General features: G+C 37.8%; 1 protein-coding gene across 2 annotated transcripts; it reads right to left on the reverse strand.

Annotated features, from left to right (window-relative positions):
* Positions 1-11,068: 11,068 nt before the first annotated feature.
* LOC121970948 (cell division control protein 48 homolog B-like) lies at positions 11,069-16,624 on the reverse strand. 2 transcript variants are annotated; one of them, XM_042521980.1, is made up of 12 exons: positions 16,327-16,624; positions 14,843-14,887; positions 14,385-14,440; positions 14,139-14,288; positions 13,967-14,074; positions 13,750-13,849; positions 13,327-13,617; positions 13,068-13,237; positions 12,432-12,560; positions 12,061-12,154; positions 11,908-11,985; positions 11,069-11,803 (listed from the first exon to the last, which is right to left on the reverse strand). In XM_042521980.1, the coding sequence occupies exons 1-12, from the start codon at positions 16,468-16,470 to the stop codon at positions 11,507-11,509; spliced, it is 1,662 nt and encodes a 553-aa protein (XP_042377914.1). In that variant the 5' UTR covers positions 16,471-16,624; the 3' UTR covers positions 11,069-11,506. The 2 variants fall into 2 exon arrangements, with proteins under 2 accessions (XP_042377914.1, XP_042377915.1); XM_042521981.1 differs by having other exon boundaries at positions 14,843-14,909; positions 16,327-16,441.
* Positions 16,625-16,695: the final 71 nt, after the last annotated feature.

Raw genomic sequence — 16,695 nt, forward strand, 5'->3', positions numbered from 1 at the left:
ACTTAAGTCGCGACTCAGAGCAACCGACGTGGCCGCACGATAGAGTACGGTCGCGACGTTGGAAGCGGATTTGGTTTCTTGGCGAAGGGGAAAGCCGCGGAAGGGGGGAGCGATCGAGAGATTTCCATGGACGATTGGCTCCGAAGGGTTTATCGAGGGGATCCCGGCGTTCCCCACACCAATCCCGACAGCTACGTGCACGCCTGGATGGGTTCCTTCGCCATCGCCGCCGTCTCTTGTTGCACCTCCGCCTCTTCCGGCCTCCGGAAACACATCAAGTCAGCCGTCCTCTCCTTTCCTCTCTCTATCTTCCATATATTTATTTTCATTTCACTTTGTTTTGTTGTTTCCGTTCGCTGGTCTGATTCCGCTTGTCCATGTTTATTGTGGCGTTAATTGGTACCTCCGATGGATGGTAATTAGGAAACCTAAAACGGAATCCTTTTTGCCTTTTGTAACATCATCATACCACCTAAACCCTAAAACGGTAATGTACGTGCTGCCCTGTCAAGGTAGAAGAACCAATTTACAAATAATTTCTTGTTGGACATGCACTAGGTTCTGTTGAGTGACAAGATAATGGGAAATATGGATTTTTAATGAAGTAGAGCATTCCATTTTATACAAAGATAACAATAAGAAACATGATGACTCAGTGAGTTTGCCTCAGAATTTGTTGTTTTGGTATCCATGTGCTATATCTAAGAGCTGTTTGTTAACCTACCTTCTTCAGCAGTTGGAATGGAAGTTAGGTCCTGGATTCAATTCTATGATACAGAATTATATATGTATTTATGTTGTCTAGATCATAATTTGCATGACAGTGGTATTATGACTGGTTAGTCCCAGATGAAGTAGGAATTTGTAGTAAATTGGTGAGAATTCATTGGTCGTTGCTAAGATTTGTGCTTTATTTTTTTTTATTTTTCTTAGTTTTTCATCCCTTGTAATGAAGAACATATCTTCTGATCCGTATAGTAGCATTCTGTGGGAAAATCTCTGTATTCAAAGTGATTTAGACTGTATCTCCTGAATTGGGAGGGATTAATATATGATGGTTCCTCGTTCTCAAGAAATTTCACTTTGTGACAAATGACACCCTGATGCGGTAGCTATATCCTTGTTATTACTTATCAACATCACTATTGGTTATAACATGGGGTTAATTGTTAAATCTATTATGTGCTTTGCAACTTGTTATAAATCTATTCTATATTTTCACAATAATTAATCTATCATGTACTTTATAATTTTTAATGAATCTATCATGTACTTATGAAATAACTTCATTTACTACATAAAATCATGATATGTCATCAACGATCTCATATCTCTATTAGAGTGTGTTTGGTTCATGTTATAACTAAGGTTACGGGGAACAAGACATAATCTAATGTTGTCTGGTTCAACTTTTGGAATACTCATTTTGGGGGGAAAAAATGGGGGGAAAAAAAGGTGTTAACCCCAAAATTACAAAAATCTCACACTTCAAGGTAATCACATTCCAGGTTATATCCTCCATTTGCAGACGTGGCGGGTACGTTCTGTTATTTGGGAATCACTCATTACTTGAACCAAACGAGATTAAATAATATAACGTAGATAACCAAGATTATCAACAATAATCTTTAACCAAACATGCTTTCTCTGCACAATCGATTTGCCGTTCTTATCATAGCTTTCTCTGCACAATAGATTTGCCGTTCTTATCATAACTTAGCTCATTCTTACTTAGCTCATTTTTATCATGGCTTTCCAAGTGAACCTTGTTCTTTTTTTTCCTTCTGCAGCTTGGATGACAAGGCCATGTTAATGGATCAAAACTTTTGGAAGAAGGTCATGGAGAAGAAGAAGAAGAAACAAGATCATAATACATCAGTAATTCTCTTGGAGTTTGACTTGCAAATTGTTCATCATTCTGATTGCATCTGGTTTATCATTTCCTCTTTTTCTCCATCTTAGTGCAATACTAAGGACTTTGGAGCAAGCCGTGGCGGTCGCTGATCTCAGTTACTCCTGCTAAATGATCATTGATTTCCTGGTGCGTTAAAGTTGGCCAAGCGTAACTAAAGCAAGATCAGCAATGTAACTGAGGGGATTTTCTCGATGAAGCTGGAAAGTTAGCATTTTGAATGACTTTTTCACTTGGCCACAAAATTTTCCATTTATTTGGTGGACAAGGTATTGTTTTGTTTCTCAATGACTCGGTCTCTCGCCCTTTTATAAGCTCTCGAAGTAAATGGTGTTCAAAGCCAACTACTATATGTCAGATTAACCATTATAAGCCTCAGTTCTAACTCTGTTCCACACAATGACTTCTTCAAGACTGGTATTAGTGTTTAGAACACTGAAATAGATATTCCCTCATTGGTTTACTTTCATCGAGCATGCTGATTGAACCGAGTCAGAACAAGACTAAACTGAATTGAGAGTTGGGCAATTCAACTATATGGTGTTGTATAAACAAATAAAAGTTTCATCGATGGAACTTTGCCCAGGCATACTCATCGACCTTTGAGTGAGTCAGCGATGGCCTGAGAGCGTCTCTTGCGATTTGGAAATGCGGGTCGCTGACAAATTCGGTAGATTTATCTTCTCTGAGTGCTGCGATGCCTGCCTCTCTACATAAGTCTTTCAAGACCTGTACCGGTGAAAAGATGAGTGCATTCAGTAATCTTTGGAGATCGACATCTTCCCCTAGCTTCATCTGTTTTGCGTGGATTCGTAATATTTCATGCCGGCCTTCGGCATCAGGTGGCGGTACATACAGCACTTAGAGTACAAACAAAATCATTACATCAGCAATAAGAGATGCCACATGATGTCGCGGGATCGAATCATAAGGCTATCGGGACGTAAATCTCCGGACTCTGTGCAACTCATCCCATCACCACTTGTCCTCTCGGCTGTCATGATTTATCTCCTTCCTGATGGTCTGGGGTCGGGTGCGGTGAGGGCGCTGGGAGCGAGCGACATGATGGTAAGTTGTGGCATGCTTGCCACATGAGGTCGCGGAGTCGAACCGCAGGGCAGTTGGGGCGTAAATTTCCGGACCCTATACAACTCACCCCACCACCACTTGCCCTCTCGACTGCCGTGATTTACCTCGTGCTAGCTTGGGGTTAGGTGGGACGGGGAAGCTGAGGGCGAGTGATTTCGTCTTTTTTGCCATATGATGAATACTAGTCTTGGGGCAACCGACACAGAAATTCAGTATTACCTAGTTTATTTTCCTCCATTCTCGGAAGTTTCATCTCGAGGGGAAATTTCAGAATTCTTTTCAAAGGAATGTGAGATCATTTTATAAAGCATTATATAAAAGGTGTTGAAGGCGCCTCCAATGGGATAGAATTTATCTCGATATCACTGTATCTTATCTATAAACCGATCAAATTTTATCCATGAAAGGCACCTTCCATGAATAGTATCGAGGCGTCTTCCATACCCATTGAAGGCGTCTTCGGGTATTATTCACCTGAAGACAGCTTTGCTTCTTTGCTTTTTTTTTTTTTGCACTGCAACAAATGTGTTAGTCCAAAACATCCTGCAAGACAAGTGTTATTACAATATAAAAAATAAAATAATTAGTTTTTATCCTCCCAAGATCAGGAACTAATCAAGGTCTCAGTTTAGGGATCTCAAATGGACCTAAACTAGACCGACGCCTACTGTCCCTCAATTGGGACGCGTCCTCACAGTCACTCTCCTCCAGTGACTTATCTTTACTTACCTTTTGTCAAACAACCGGTCAGCCCGTTGACCAGTCTGGACTTCGTGCCAGCTATTCGGTCGACTCGTTGACCTATCTGGACTTTGTGCCAGCTATTCGATCAGCCCGTCGACCTAGCTGGGCTTCGTGCCAGATATTCGATAAGTCCATCGACCTATCTAGACTTCGTGCCAGTTATCCGGTCCGTCCGTCGACCAAGCGGGATTTCTCTTGCACATTTAGTCAAAGTGTTAGATCATAACAAAATTAACTTAACCTACTTTGTCATTCATCAAAACCTGCGTTAAACTGTTAGTGCTAATAACACCAACAATAAAGCCAAGTTCCGCCTTTTGAGTGTTCTTCCTGCTCAAGAACTTGACAAAATCAGCAACTACTAATGTGCAAAAGAACTTTAGGAAAAGTTCTTGGAGCTCTACAAACAATCAATAGAAGAAGAATGACTCCTCGATGGACCCGAATCGTCATCAGAGAATTCGAGACCGAGGAAATTAAGGAAACAACACTTATAGCCGAATACCTACCTGAAGACAAAGAAAGCTCGTCCGAGATGAGCATCGATGAAGGGGGAGAGTCTTCATAAGAAAGTTGTGACAAAAGGGGAGCATCGGAAAATGAAATAATAACGGTAAGTAAAATATGTTCCCGATCCCCTGAAGAACTATTTGAGTTCATTAAAATGCTTTATAAAAGTATAGTTAATTTAGAAAAACAAATTGCAAAGTTAAAATTAACTTAAGTAAATGCATGCAGACCAGAAGATTTTGATAATTTAAAAATAAAAAATTGATAGCACAAATAGACAAGTTGAAAAATGACTATGCATGTTAGACTATTTCTTGAAATTCTATATGCTCTAATTTTTCTGCTTCAAATTATAGGAACTATAAAGGACTAAATTGGTACATACGATATCATCATGGCCAAGTTGAAAAATTGTCACCAAAATATATCCCAAAAAAATTTTAATTAATCCAGTTGGAAAGAACCTATATTAGGTTACAAAATCATGCCTTAATTAAATTTTTATGCATGTCATATTTTTAATTGATTTAATTTTTATTACTTGCTTAGAATTATCAAATAAATTGTGTTACATAGTTTCTGTTAGAAATTAATTGATTCAAATTTTTATGAGAAAGAAGGTTTTACTACTTATCTATAGAAAAGATTTCAATTTTTTTTACTGTTGTATTATTTTTTTATATTTTTTTTTAAATTTATATTTTTCAATTTAAAATTATTTTGTAGAGTTATTCTTACAAAATTTATTTTTCTATAAAATTTTATCATATTCGCTATCTAATAAAATATTTTTAAAATTTTTTAATGGTGGATAAATTTTCTATAAATTATTTATCCAAATATAAATTTTTAATATTAAAAATTCTCAAAAAATTATTTTTTAAATTTATTTTTTCTGCAAAGCTACTTTCTATAAGACATACTCAAAAAAAAAATTTAAATTTTTTTAGCTTAAAAACTATTTTTATTTTTTTTCAAAAAAAAATACATCCTTGTGTAGAAAATATTTTATTTTAAATTAATTTAATAATTTAGTAAAAAAATTTGTAGCCTTGGTTATGTCTGTTTTACCGTATAAAAATTTTCAAAATTTTTCTACAATTAATAATATTTTTTAAAATTATTCTTTCCAAAAATGGTTTATAATTATAAAAATCTAAATTTTTAAAATTTAAACTTAATAATTTCTTTCTGGATGATAATCAGATTAGTTTTTATCCCTTAGACTTTGTTTTAATTTTTTTTTTAAAGTTAGTTTTATGAGATACCTCATTTTTAATGTGATCAAAGGAAAAGATTTAGAAATTAACTCTAGGGAAGGATATATTTTTTAAAAAAATCATGTACTTCCTATTTTTTTTGTTAATTGGTTATGGTTTACCCTAACTTAACTTGGGATTGCTCACATTAAAAAGGGAGAGATTGTAAATATTCCATAGTAGTTTTCATATGATTAACTAAGTTAAGTTAGGTCCTGTTATGCTTTGATATCCTGTGTCTAAGTGTGCAAGAACTCAGGAGCACAGGAGGTCGAGCGAAAGATGCAGCTAGCAAGAAGGACGACACGAGAGAGAGTCGACAGACTTGGTGCGTCTGAGAGACGAGGCGCTGCGGAAGAGTATGCTGGCGGACGAAAAGAAAGCGCACGACGTTTCCGAGGGACAAGAAGCCGGAGCAGAAGGTTGCTCGAGAATGCCAGAAAATGGATTCGAGTGAGCCCTATTCTGGATGACCGAAATCACACAAGCGAGCGGAGCCGAAGTGAAAGACCCAGACGAAAAGTCAACTTCAGGTTGACTAGAGTCCAAGCGCCCGGACTGGCTTGGTCCAGCTGGGGCGCCTTGGTCTGTGCGAAAGCGGTCCAGGCGCCTGGAACCCTTCCAGGCGCTCGGACTAGAGACTTTATCCAGATCCATTGTGACGAGATCTGTTGTAATGTGGATAAAGTTTTATCCACGTCCAGGCACCTCAGACTCTTCCAGGCGCCCCGATCAGGACTATAAATACAACCTTAATCCTATTAGCTAAACACAACAATTATAAACGTTCTACTTTCAGTTTAACTTTGTAATTCAGTGCTTTAACTATTGCAAGAGGCTTCTCCGCCCAAAAAATACTTTAGTGGGCTTTCAACTTCTTGGATTAGCAATCTTCTGAATACAAATCAAGTAAAATCTCTGTGCATCTTTCTCTTGTTAATTTTCTTGTCATTTCCTTTTTTATATAAGTGTTTATGTTGATAAAGTTATAAGTCGAGAAAGATGTTTGTATTTTTTATTTCAGACTATTCACCCCCTCTAGCCGATCACAAGGGACTAACAAGTGGTATTAGAGTTCAACTGTTTCAGAAGGATTAACCGTCGACTGAAGCACAAGAAATGTCCGGTGTTAGCATCTATCCACTAACATTCGAGGGGGAGTTCGCATTCTGAAAATGAAGAATGGAGGTATTTTTCCGAACTGACTTTGGTATAATGTTTTCTATGAAATTTGGTTTTGAATTCTCCAAAAACAAAGATGGAAAATAACTCAAAGAGCATCTTTGGACTCAGAAGCAGCGTGACAAATTTATAGCAAATGGTAAGGTCGAGTTCCACCTTCTGAGTGTTCTTCCTACTCAAGAACTCGACAAAATTGACAACTACCTATGTGCAAAAGAACTTTAGGAAAAGTTCTTGGAGCTCTACGAGCAATCAACGGAAGAAGAATCTGACTCCTCGATGGACACCGAATCGTTATCAGAAAAATTCGAGACCGAGGAAATTAAGGAAACAACACTTATAGTCAAATACTTACCTGAAGACAAAGAAAGCTCGTCCGAGATGAGCATCGATGAAGGGGAGAGTCGTCAGAAGAAAGCTGCGACGAAGAGGGAACATCGGAAAATGAAATAATAATGGTAAGTAAAGTATGTTCCTGATCCCCTGAAGAACTATTTGAGTTCATTAACAAATACCTACCTGAAGACAAAGAAAGCTCGTCCGAGATGAGCATCGATGAAGGGGAGAGTCGTCAGAAGAAAGCTGCGACGAAGGGGGAACATCGGAAAATGAAATAATAATGGTAAGTAAAGTATGTTCCTGATCCTCTGAAGAACTATTTGAGTTCATTAAAATGCTTTCTAAAAGTATAGTTAATTTATAAAAATAAATTGCAAATTTAAAATTAACTTTAGCAAATGCATACAAATTAGAAGATTTTGATAATTTAAAAATAAAAAATTGATAACACAAATAGACAAATTGAAAAATGACTATGCATGTTCAAATATTCCTCGAAATTCTGCATGTTCTAATTTTTCTGCTTCAAATTATAGGAACTATAAAGGACTAAATTGGTACTTACGATATTATTAGGGCTATGTTAGAAAATTGTCACCAAAATATTTCTTAAAAAAAATTTAATTAATCCAATTGGAAAGAACTTATATTGGGTTTGATCCAGTGGTAAAGGGTGGGGCCCGTCTGGTAGAAGGTCATCGCCACATGGAGGATAATCAAAGTGGTCAACGTCCTGAGCAAGCATTCGATCGGACGAACCACCTCCCCGATCGGCATGAAGAATAACCGATCCAACACTTCGACAGCTCGGTCAAATACTGAGCTTCCGACGCTCATAAAGCTCAAGCAGGGAAGGACAAGGGTCGAGCGGTCATCTTGCTCGATTAAACAGTGGATGCAGCCTCGACCAGATAGACAGGGCTCCCTCACTCGACAAGACGGAGCCAGATAGCATATCATTGGCCGAGCGGACGCTCTGCCCGACCATGGTATCACTCGGACGACAGACTGGATGAGCGGCTCTCCCGCTCGGCCCAATAACGAACAAAAGGAGCAGTTAGCGATATCTTTCTAGGGACCAGTGTCACCGACAGACGGCATGGTTAACGGCATGGCCGGACGGAGAATCGTACAATGGACGCTTCTACTGTCACGTCAGGGATATGCTCGGGCTGTTAAGGTACTGCGTCAAGCACCCTTTTCTGACACGTCCTTTCCAGGTATGCTTCGAGAAGCATGCATGTCCGGGGAAGCGTGCACGTGCCTCCCAAGAGTCCTATATAAGGACCCCCAGGCTTCGACGAAGGTATGTTCAAGACTACTATAGCTACAATTACACTGTTGCTCTTTTCTCTTCTCTACTTCATTCGCTTGTCGTCGGTGACTCACTTGAGCGTCGGAGGGCCATCACGGGAACCCTTCCCCGGCTCGACACTAATGACTTGTGGGTGCAAGTTTAGCTTGTCGAGGGCCCACGTCATCTTCCATCTACATCTAGCCAACGTGAGCACCACCTCCTCAACGTCCGTCGACTCGGCTATCGGACAGGATCAGGGTTCTAAAATCATGCCTTAATTAAATTTTTATTACTTAGAATTATCAAATAAATTGTGATGTATAATTTCTATAAGAAATTAATTGATTCAAATTTTTCCAAGAAAGAATGTTTCACTACTCATAAATAGAAAAAATTTTAAATTTTTTTTACCGTTGTATTATTTTTTGTATATATTTTTTAAAATTTATATTTTTCAATTTAAAATTATTTTGTAGAGTTATTCATACAAAATTTATTTTTCTGTTAAACTTTGTCATGTTCTCTATCTAATAAAATATTTTTAAAATTTTTAAACCATTGGTGAATTTTCTATAAATTATTTATCTAAATGTAAATTTTTAATATTAAAAATTCTCAAAAAATTATTTTTTTTTAAATTTATTTTTTCTGCAAAGCTACTTACTATAATACTTACTCAAAAAAAATTTAAGATTTTTTTAGCTTAAAAATTATTTTTAAGAACTTTTTTAAAAATATATCCTTACATAGAAAATATTTTATTTCTGCTTAAATTAATTTAATAATTTAGTAAAAAAAATTTACTGCCTTGATTATGTCTGTTTTACCGTATATAAATTTTCAAAATTTTTCTACAATTAAAAATATTTTTTAAAATTATTCTTTCCAAAAATGGTTTATAAATTATAAAAATCTAAATTTTTAAAAATTTAAACTTTGTAATTTCTTTTCTGGATGATAATCACCTTAGTTTTTATCCCTTAGACTCTATTTTTTTAAAAAAAATTCAAGTTAATTTCATGGCATACCTTATTTTTAATGTGATCAAGGGGAAAGATTTAGAGGTTAAGTATAGGGGAGGGTACATTTTTTTAAAATCATGAACTTGCTTTTTTTTTTTTGTTAATTGATTTTGGCTTACCCTAACTTAACTTGGGATTGCTCATATTAAAAAGGAGGGAGATTGTAAGTACTCTGTATTAGTTTTCATATGATTAACCAAGTTAAGTTAGTCCTGTTATGCTTTGATGTCCTGTGTCTGAGTGTACAAGAACTTAGAAGCACAAGAGGTCAAGCGAAACACGCAACTAACGAGAAGAACGACACGAGAGAGAGTCAACGGGCTTGGTGCGTCTGATGGACGAGGCGCTGTGAAAGAGTATACTAGCGGATGAGAAGAAAGCGTGTGACGTTTCCGAGAGACGAGAAGCCGGAGCGAAAGGTTGCTCGAGAAGGTCAGAAAATGAGTTCGGGTGAGACCTATTCTGGATGACCGAAATCACCCAAGCGAGCGAAGCCGGAGCGGAATACCCAGACTGAAAGTCAACTTTAGGTTGATTGATGTCCGAGCGCCCGGACCAACTTGGTCCAACCGGGGCGCCTTGGCGATGCACCCATGTGTGAAAGCGATTCGAGCGCCCAAAACCCTTCTAAGAGCCCCGATCACGACTATAAGTACAACTCTGATCCTAGTAGCTAAACACAATACTTGTAAACGTTCTACTTTTAATTTAGCTTTGTAATTGAATGCTTTAACTGTTGTAAGAGGCTTCTCCGTCCGAAGGAGACTTTAGTGGGCTTTTAACGTCTTGGATTAATAATCTTCTGATTGCAAACCAGTAAAATCTCTGTACCTCTTTCTCTTGTTAATTTATTTGTCATTTCCTTTTTTGTACAAGTGTTTATGTTGATAAAGCTATAAGTCGAATAAGACGTTTGTATTTTTTATTTCAAGCTATTCAACCCCTCCCTCCCCCCCCCCCCCCCCTCTCTAGCAGGTCGCAAGGGATCAATACTTTCAGTTTCTTATATCTCTACAGAAGATCAAATTACCGATATATTTACCAAATCATTATCTAGACAACGTTTCAACATGCTAGTACTCAAATTTAACGTTCAAATACTTCTATTGAGTTTATCGAGGATAATGATAATAATATAAAATAATCTCGATTTGTTTTCAATCAATCAAAATTTGTTATATTTGGCATCATAATCAAAATTGACATGAATCAATATCAAAAATAATATTCTTCAAATTTATTATATTATTATAATTATTATGATTGTATGTCATATTTAATTTTTTTATTATTATTTAGACAACTTGTATAAATAAGTCTATTGACTTTAATAATAATATGATATAAGAATTATATCTATTCTATTTTTTCCTTTGTCTATGACTTCTATACATACTGCATCGTTCAGGAGTCAAGAAGTCCGAGATGTCAAGAGTCTAAAAAAAGAGGCATTTAGAAGTCAAGAGGTATTTAGAAGTCAAGAGGTTAAGAAATAGAGAGACATTTAGTGGTCGAGAGGTGAAGAAGCCGAAGGCCTTTAGAGGTCGGGAGGGCATGGAGCTAAGAAATCGAGTCAGGCGGTTAAAGAGTCAGGCCGGATAACCCAAGTAGTTAGATATTAATTTGACCCTCCGTTGGAACTACCAAATATGCCCCAGGTCAATGGACCGGGGCTCCCTAGATTTGTAACGTTTTTATATGGTACAAGACAAAGTTGTTTCTCAAAACACTTGATTGCATTCTAAAAGTTACAAAGTTCACAATAGACATTATTTTTGAAATTACGCGATCGATTTAGATTTAGTAATTATCCTAATATTCCATGCGTCCAACTGATCCTTGTTCTTTTTTTTTTCCCCCTTCTGCAGCTTGGATGACAATGCCATGTCAATGGATCAAAACTGTTGGAGGAAGGTCATGGAGAAGAAGAAACAAGATCATAATTCATCAATTATTCTCTTGGATTTGGACTTGTAAATTATTCATCATTCTGATTGCATCTAGTTTATCAATTCTTGTTTTTTTCCCTCTCCATCTTAGTCCAATAGTAAGGACTTTGGAGCAGGCTGCGGCCGCTGCTGATCTTGCCGACTCAACTGAATTGAGAGTTGGGCGACTTAACTATATGCTGTCGGATAAACAAATAAAAGTTTCATCTATGGAACTTTGCCCTGGCATATTCATCGACCTTTGATTGAGTCAGGGAAGGCCTGAGAGCATCTCTTGCGATTTGGAAATGCCGGTCACTGACAAATTCGGTAGATTTATCTTCTCTGAGTGCCGCGATGCCTGCCTCTCTACACAGTCCTTCAAGATCTGCCCCAGTGAAAAGATCAGTACATTCTGCAATCTTTTGGAGATCGACATCTTCCCCTAGCTTCATCTGCTTTGTGTGGATGCGTAATATTTCATGCCGGCCTTCAGCATCAGGTGGCGGTACATACAGCACCTAGAGCACAAACAAAATCATTACATCGGAAATAAGAGATGCCGCCAACTATAAAACCATGATGAAGAAAAAGGGAAAACGATGTATGGGTTATGCGGGGATACTGAATCAAAACGACCAGGACGCAAAAGAGCAGCATCTATCGCATCGGGTCGATTTGTTGCAGCTAAGACGACAATTCCCTGAGAGTGGCAGGACACAAACCGAACAAATCAGCTATAGTTGAGCACCATTAACTGAGGATGGTATGGACTTACCGTAGCTTCCTCTAAACCATCCATTTCAGTCAGTAAGGTAGTCAGTAGTCTTTCTCCAACGTTGACGTTACTGCCTGAGTTTTCACCATGGCCGCTACCGAAACATTAACCAAACTCGAACATAAATTAGTGATCTAAAAGCAGAGCAACCATGCGCATATATTTCAAGAATCCTTGTGAGCAGCAAAAGATGCTACCGAAAACTTCATATTACGATTAAACCTAGATTATGTGCATGCATGAGAGAAAGGATATGAAGATGGGACCGGAATGCACCTAGAGGGGAAAATTTCTGAATTCTTTTCAAAGGGATGTGAGATCATCAAGTCATTGTATCCTAAATGGTTTAGATTATCGAAATGTATGTTTACCGTTTTGGAGCAATTGAATCGACCTCATCAAAGAAAATGATGCTAGGCGCAGCAAGACGCGCCTTCTGAAATATTCTCCGCAACAATGCTTCCCCTTCTCCGACATACTTAGAATACAGCTCTGCACCGCTGCGCAATAACTAAAATTTATCCAAGATATAAAGTAAAAGACCAAAGAGAAAAGGAAATAGAGAAAAGGAACCAGCTGAATCAGACAAAATGAAATTCATCCATTCCATTAAACAGAAATAAGCAAGTCTATTTCTCTTGGTTAATACCATCTAAATAAGATAGCTAAATAAAATATAGAGTGGACATATGAACTCGGTTCCCATAGACTTCATTGCAATGCAACCACAAGCACTGGCCTTCCAAATCCCTGCAAGAGAAATATCGAAAAAAAAATCTAGGTTTGACTATATGGACAGTAATCCAATTGAGAAAAGAGGTTTTAATCCAGACGAATATAGGAAGATTCCAGGGGAAAAGACTTTGGCAAGTAAAAAATATTCTATAGATGCAGTAAACATTTTTCAAGTTGATTACTGTTTTGATTGCTTTGCCATAACAGATTTGCGGCACTGAAATTTAAGTGTATCAGTCAAAAAATGGATTCATTGAGATGTAAAAGGTAACCTCAAGGAAAAGAATGAGGCTTGGGAAGCAGTAGCGGCAGCCTTAGCAAGGGTGGTCTTTGAGCACCCCGGTGGCCCATGTAACAGAACTCCTCGAACTGGTGATATTCCTAGTCTTGCAAATGCATCAGCATGCTTAATAGGCCATTCAACTGCCTGTTTATGTTTTTTCTGTTTCAGACAACAAGACCGTTTGCCAACCTAGTTAGATAATGATGCTCGGTAAATATTTGATAGATTGAATAAACAATGTACTTAACCTTCAAATCTTTTAATCCTCCAATATCATCCCATGACACTTTTGTGACCTCCTCAGTGATACCTTTTGTTACACTTGGACAAACCTCAGATCTAGCAGACTCCCAATCTTCCATCTTTATGACAATTGTAGCTCCATCTCCACCAGGAATTGTTCCTGACAATCTGCGATGTGCAAACCTAGAAGCCTCTCGGACAAGGGCCTCTAAATCAGCACCAACGTAGCCATTACAGGAGGTGGCAATTGCTTGCAGATCAACATTGTCATCCAGTTGAAAATTCTTGGAGTAGAGCTGAATAAAATTATGACAATAACTTGCAAAGATAAGGCTAACACATCTTTCAATTTACAAAAAAAATGTCAGGACAAATCTAGCAAGATATCAAAGAAGAGTTTTGTCAGGAAATATATAATCAAACCATACCTCAAGAATCTGAAGGCGTTCTTCCATTGTCGGAAGTGTAACTTCAATCTCCGAATCAAAGCGCCCAGGCCTGCGCAATGCTGGATCGATTCCATCCACTCTATTGAGACACGATTAAGCAAGCAACTAACACTTAGCTTCATAAAACAAGGCAATTTGCACAGATGCAGAAGTACACAAAAATAGTTGTATCTAATATTCCCTGCTTAACACTAACCGGTTAGTGGATGCTACAACAACTATGTGAGGGAGAGATTTGGATCGAGACTTATTTCCATCCATCAAAGTAAGAAGCTGACCTACTATTCGAGTTTCTTGCTCTCTCCTGCCCAAACAAAGGTCAATCCACAGACAGAAAAAAAAAAAAGTACTTCAGACACAAGAGATACCTAGAACTGCGATGGGGACAAATGGCATCAATTTCATCAATGAAAATGACAGATGGCTTCCCTGATGACGCATATGAATAAGCTTTAGTAAATGATTCTCTTAAGAACTTTTCACTTTCTCCAGCATATGATTTATGAACAGAATATGGACTGCAGAGAATACACACATGAGAACGAAAGAACAACATACATATAAGGCGAGAGTATATGATAAGCCTCGTTTCTTTAAAGACTCTTCTACATTACCTGATCATTGTCAAATGTCCATCACATTCGTGAACAATAGCTTTCACCAGACTAGTCTGAGACATGGAAAATATCAAATTAGTAAAGTGAAACTACATCCCAATAGCTTTGACATAGGAAGATCATGGTCAAGTGTTCAATTGCACTACTGAGCTACAAACACTAAATCAACCCCAGCATATTGCACTATGGTCAGTTTGAAATAAACATTAAAAAGTAATTTTTTTTACCATGCTATATCAGAAGTTTCATGATAAATCAACCTACACTAACACCACCACAAACTTTTTCACCATAGTAATTGCATTCTATTAGGCCAAAATGATAGAGAAAATTCATAACCCCAAAAACTATCATCTGTTTTTTGTTTAACTGAAAATGAAACAATGTTAAAAATGCCACAGGCAATAATTATATAGGTAAAAGGACTACTTTGAGTAGAAGAGGTGATTGGTTACCTTTCCTGTGCCTGGCGGACCATAAAGAAGCAACCCTCTTGGCCACTACAAGATGTTGCAAAATAAGCTACGAAAGGAAGAAGATACAGTTTACTGAAAATGAAACTAGTGATCTCCCAAAGGTCAACTTGAACTGTATTTGATACAGACTGGTTACATGATTTATAGACATAATATAAAAACCTAAATATGAATAGTTTTATTTAAATAATTAATTTCATCTAAATATATTCATAAGAAAGGTATGATTTAGAATAGGCTATATTTTATTTTATATATTGCTCGTCCTCGAGCTAAAGCATAGATACTATGTCTATCCTATTACAAAATTAGAAAAAAATATCCTAAAGAAACCATGATCCTTGAAAGTTCCATCAACATCGACACTAGGTGAGTGGCAGTGAAAGCATTTCAGTCATTCTCCGCCTCAATATGTGATAAAGGGGCAGTAGCGAGAGGCACTTTAGACGACGATATCGGTCAATTTCTCCACTTGAGTAAAAAATAGGTGATGGATTAAAGTGATTGAGTTGAAAGATATAATCTTTGTCATCATTGGTGGCTAAAGGTCATACATTGACTTCAGGCACCCCCACACGATTGGTCCCACAGTCATTTATAGAGAGTTAAATCACGGGTGGCTTTGCCCTTGAACAGTGACCATTGCATGGAGGAGGGCAGGAATCTGGCAAGCATTTCGCTGCCGGAATTGACCTCCAAACCTCTTGGTGGCAACGCCCCATGCAATGATCATCTGCCCGTCTCTCGTGGGGACATAATCTTTGTCATCATTGTTACTATGCATGTAGTGCAATAGTGTAAAGGAAGTAACACATCGTGTGCAAGGCATGCATTAGTCACACCAATGTTCTGCTATACTTCAAGCAATTCTTACACTTGGTTTATTACAAAGAAAGAAAAATAACGAAGATGAGTGGGTGATGGAGGAAGGTGTCTAACTCAGTCTCTTTTTTCCCTACTCATTCTTGATGTGTGTCTCATAGACATATTTTTTTTCATATGCATCCTAATCACACACGCTAACACTACAGGCCATATTGCTTTCTTTATGTTTTGTTGCACTTCATGCAAGACAACAACGATGACAAAAATTGTATATCCTTCTCAATCTCTTCTCATGCCTCATTTGCTCTAATGCTAGAGGTTTCATCACCTACTTTCCTCTCAAGCGAAAAAATCAATCAATAACAGATCATCTAGTGTCTCTCGTTGTTGCCCTGTCATCACTTAGCTAGAATAATAACCACTATCGAGTCGTTTAAAGTGTTTTCATTGCCGGCTACCTTCTGTTCACATCGACAAAATTTTCAAATATTATACTTCTGCACATTGCTTTTATAGTCTATGTAACAAGCTAGACATATGTAAAATTTGTTTCTAGCATAAGGGGCAATTTTAGATTCTATATATAATACAAAAAAATATTCTTACAAGACACAACAAAAGATGGGGAAAGAAGCAACCTTGAGCCCAAGATCGCGCGCTTCCTCGGCATAGATAAAAGGATAAATTATAAGCTCTCGAAGGGCTTGAATGGCCCTGCTATTACCAGCAATTTCATCCTCAGCTCTCCAAACTCCCTCCTTTCTGCTACCGTTTCCCTCCATCAAAGAAGGGGAGGTAGTTCGCTAGCGAAGGAGAGCAAGAGTGGAAAGCAAGCTACGGGACGGAATCAGCCAAGGGATGGAAGGGAGGAGGAGGAGAGCGGCGCGGGGGTGAAAAGGCGGCCGATGGCGGCGGCTCCGTCGGCTTGCTCCCGTCCGCTCGATGTTTTGTAACCCAGCGAGCGGTTCGGATTTTGCTATAAAGCAATTCGAGAAAGGTCGTGGATC

Source organism: Zingiber officinale, chromosome 4A (genome assembly GCF_018446385.1).
Source record: "Zingiber officinale cultivar Zhangliang chromosome 4A, Zo_v1.1, whole genome shotgun sequence".
In the NCBI taxonomy this organism is placed as follows: Eukaryota; Viridiplantae; Streptophyta; class Magnoliopsida; order Zingiberales; family Zingiberaceae; genus Zingiber; species Zingiber officinale.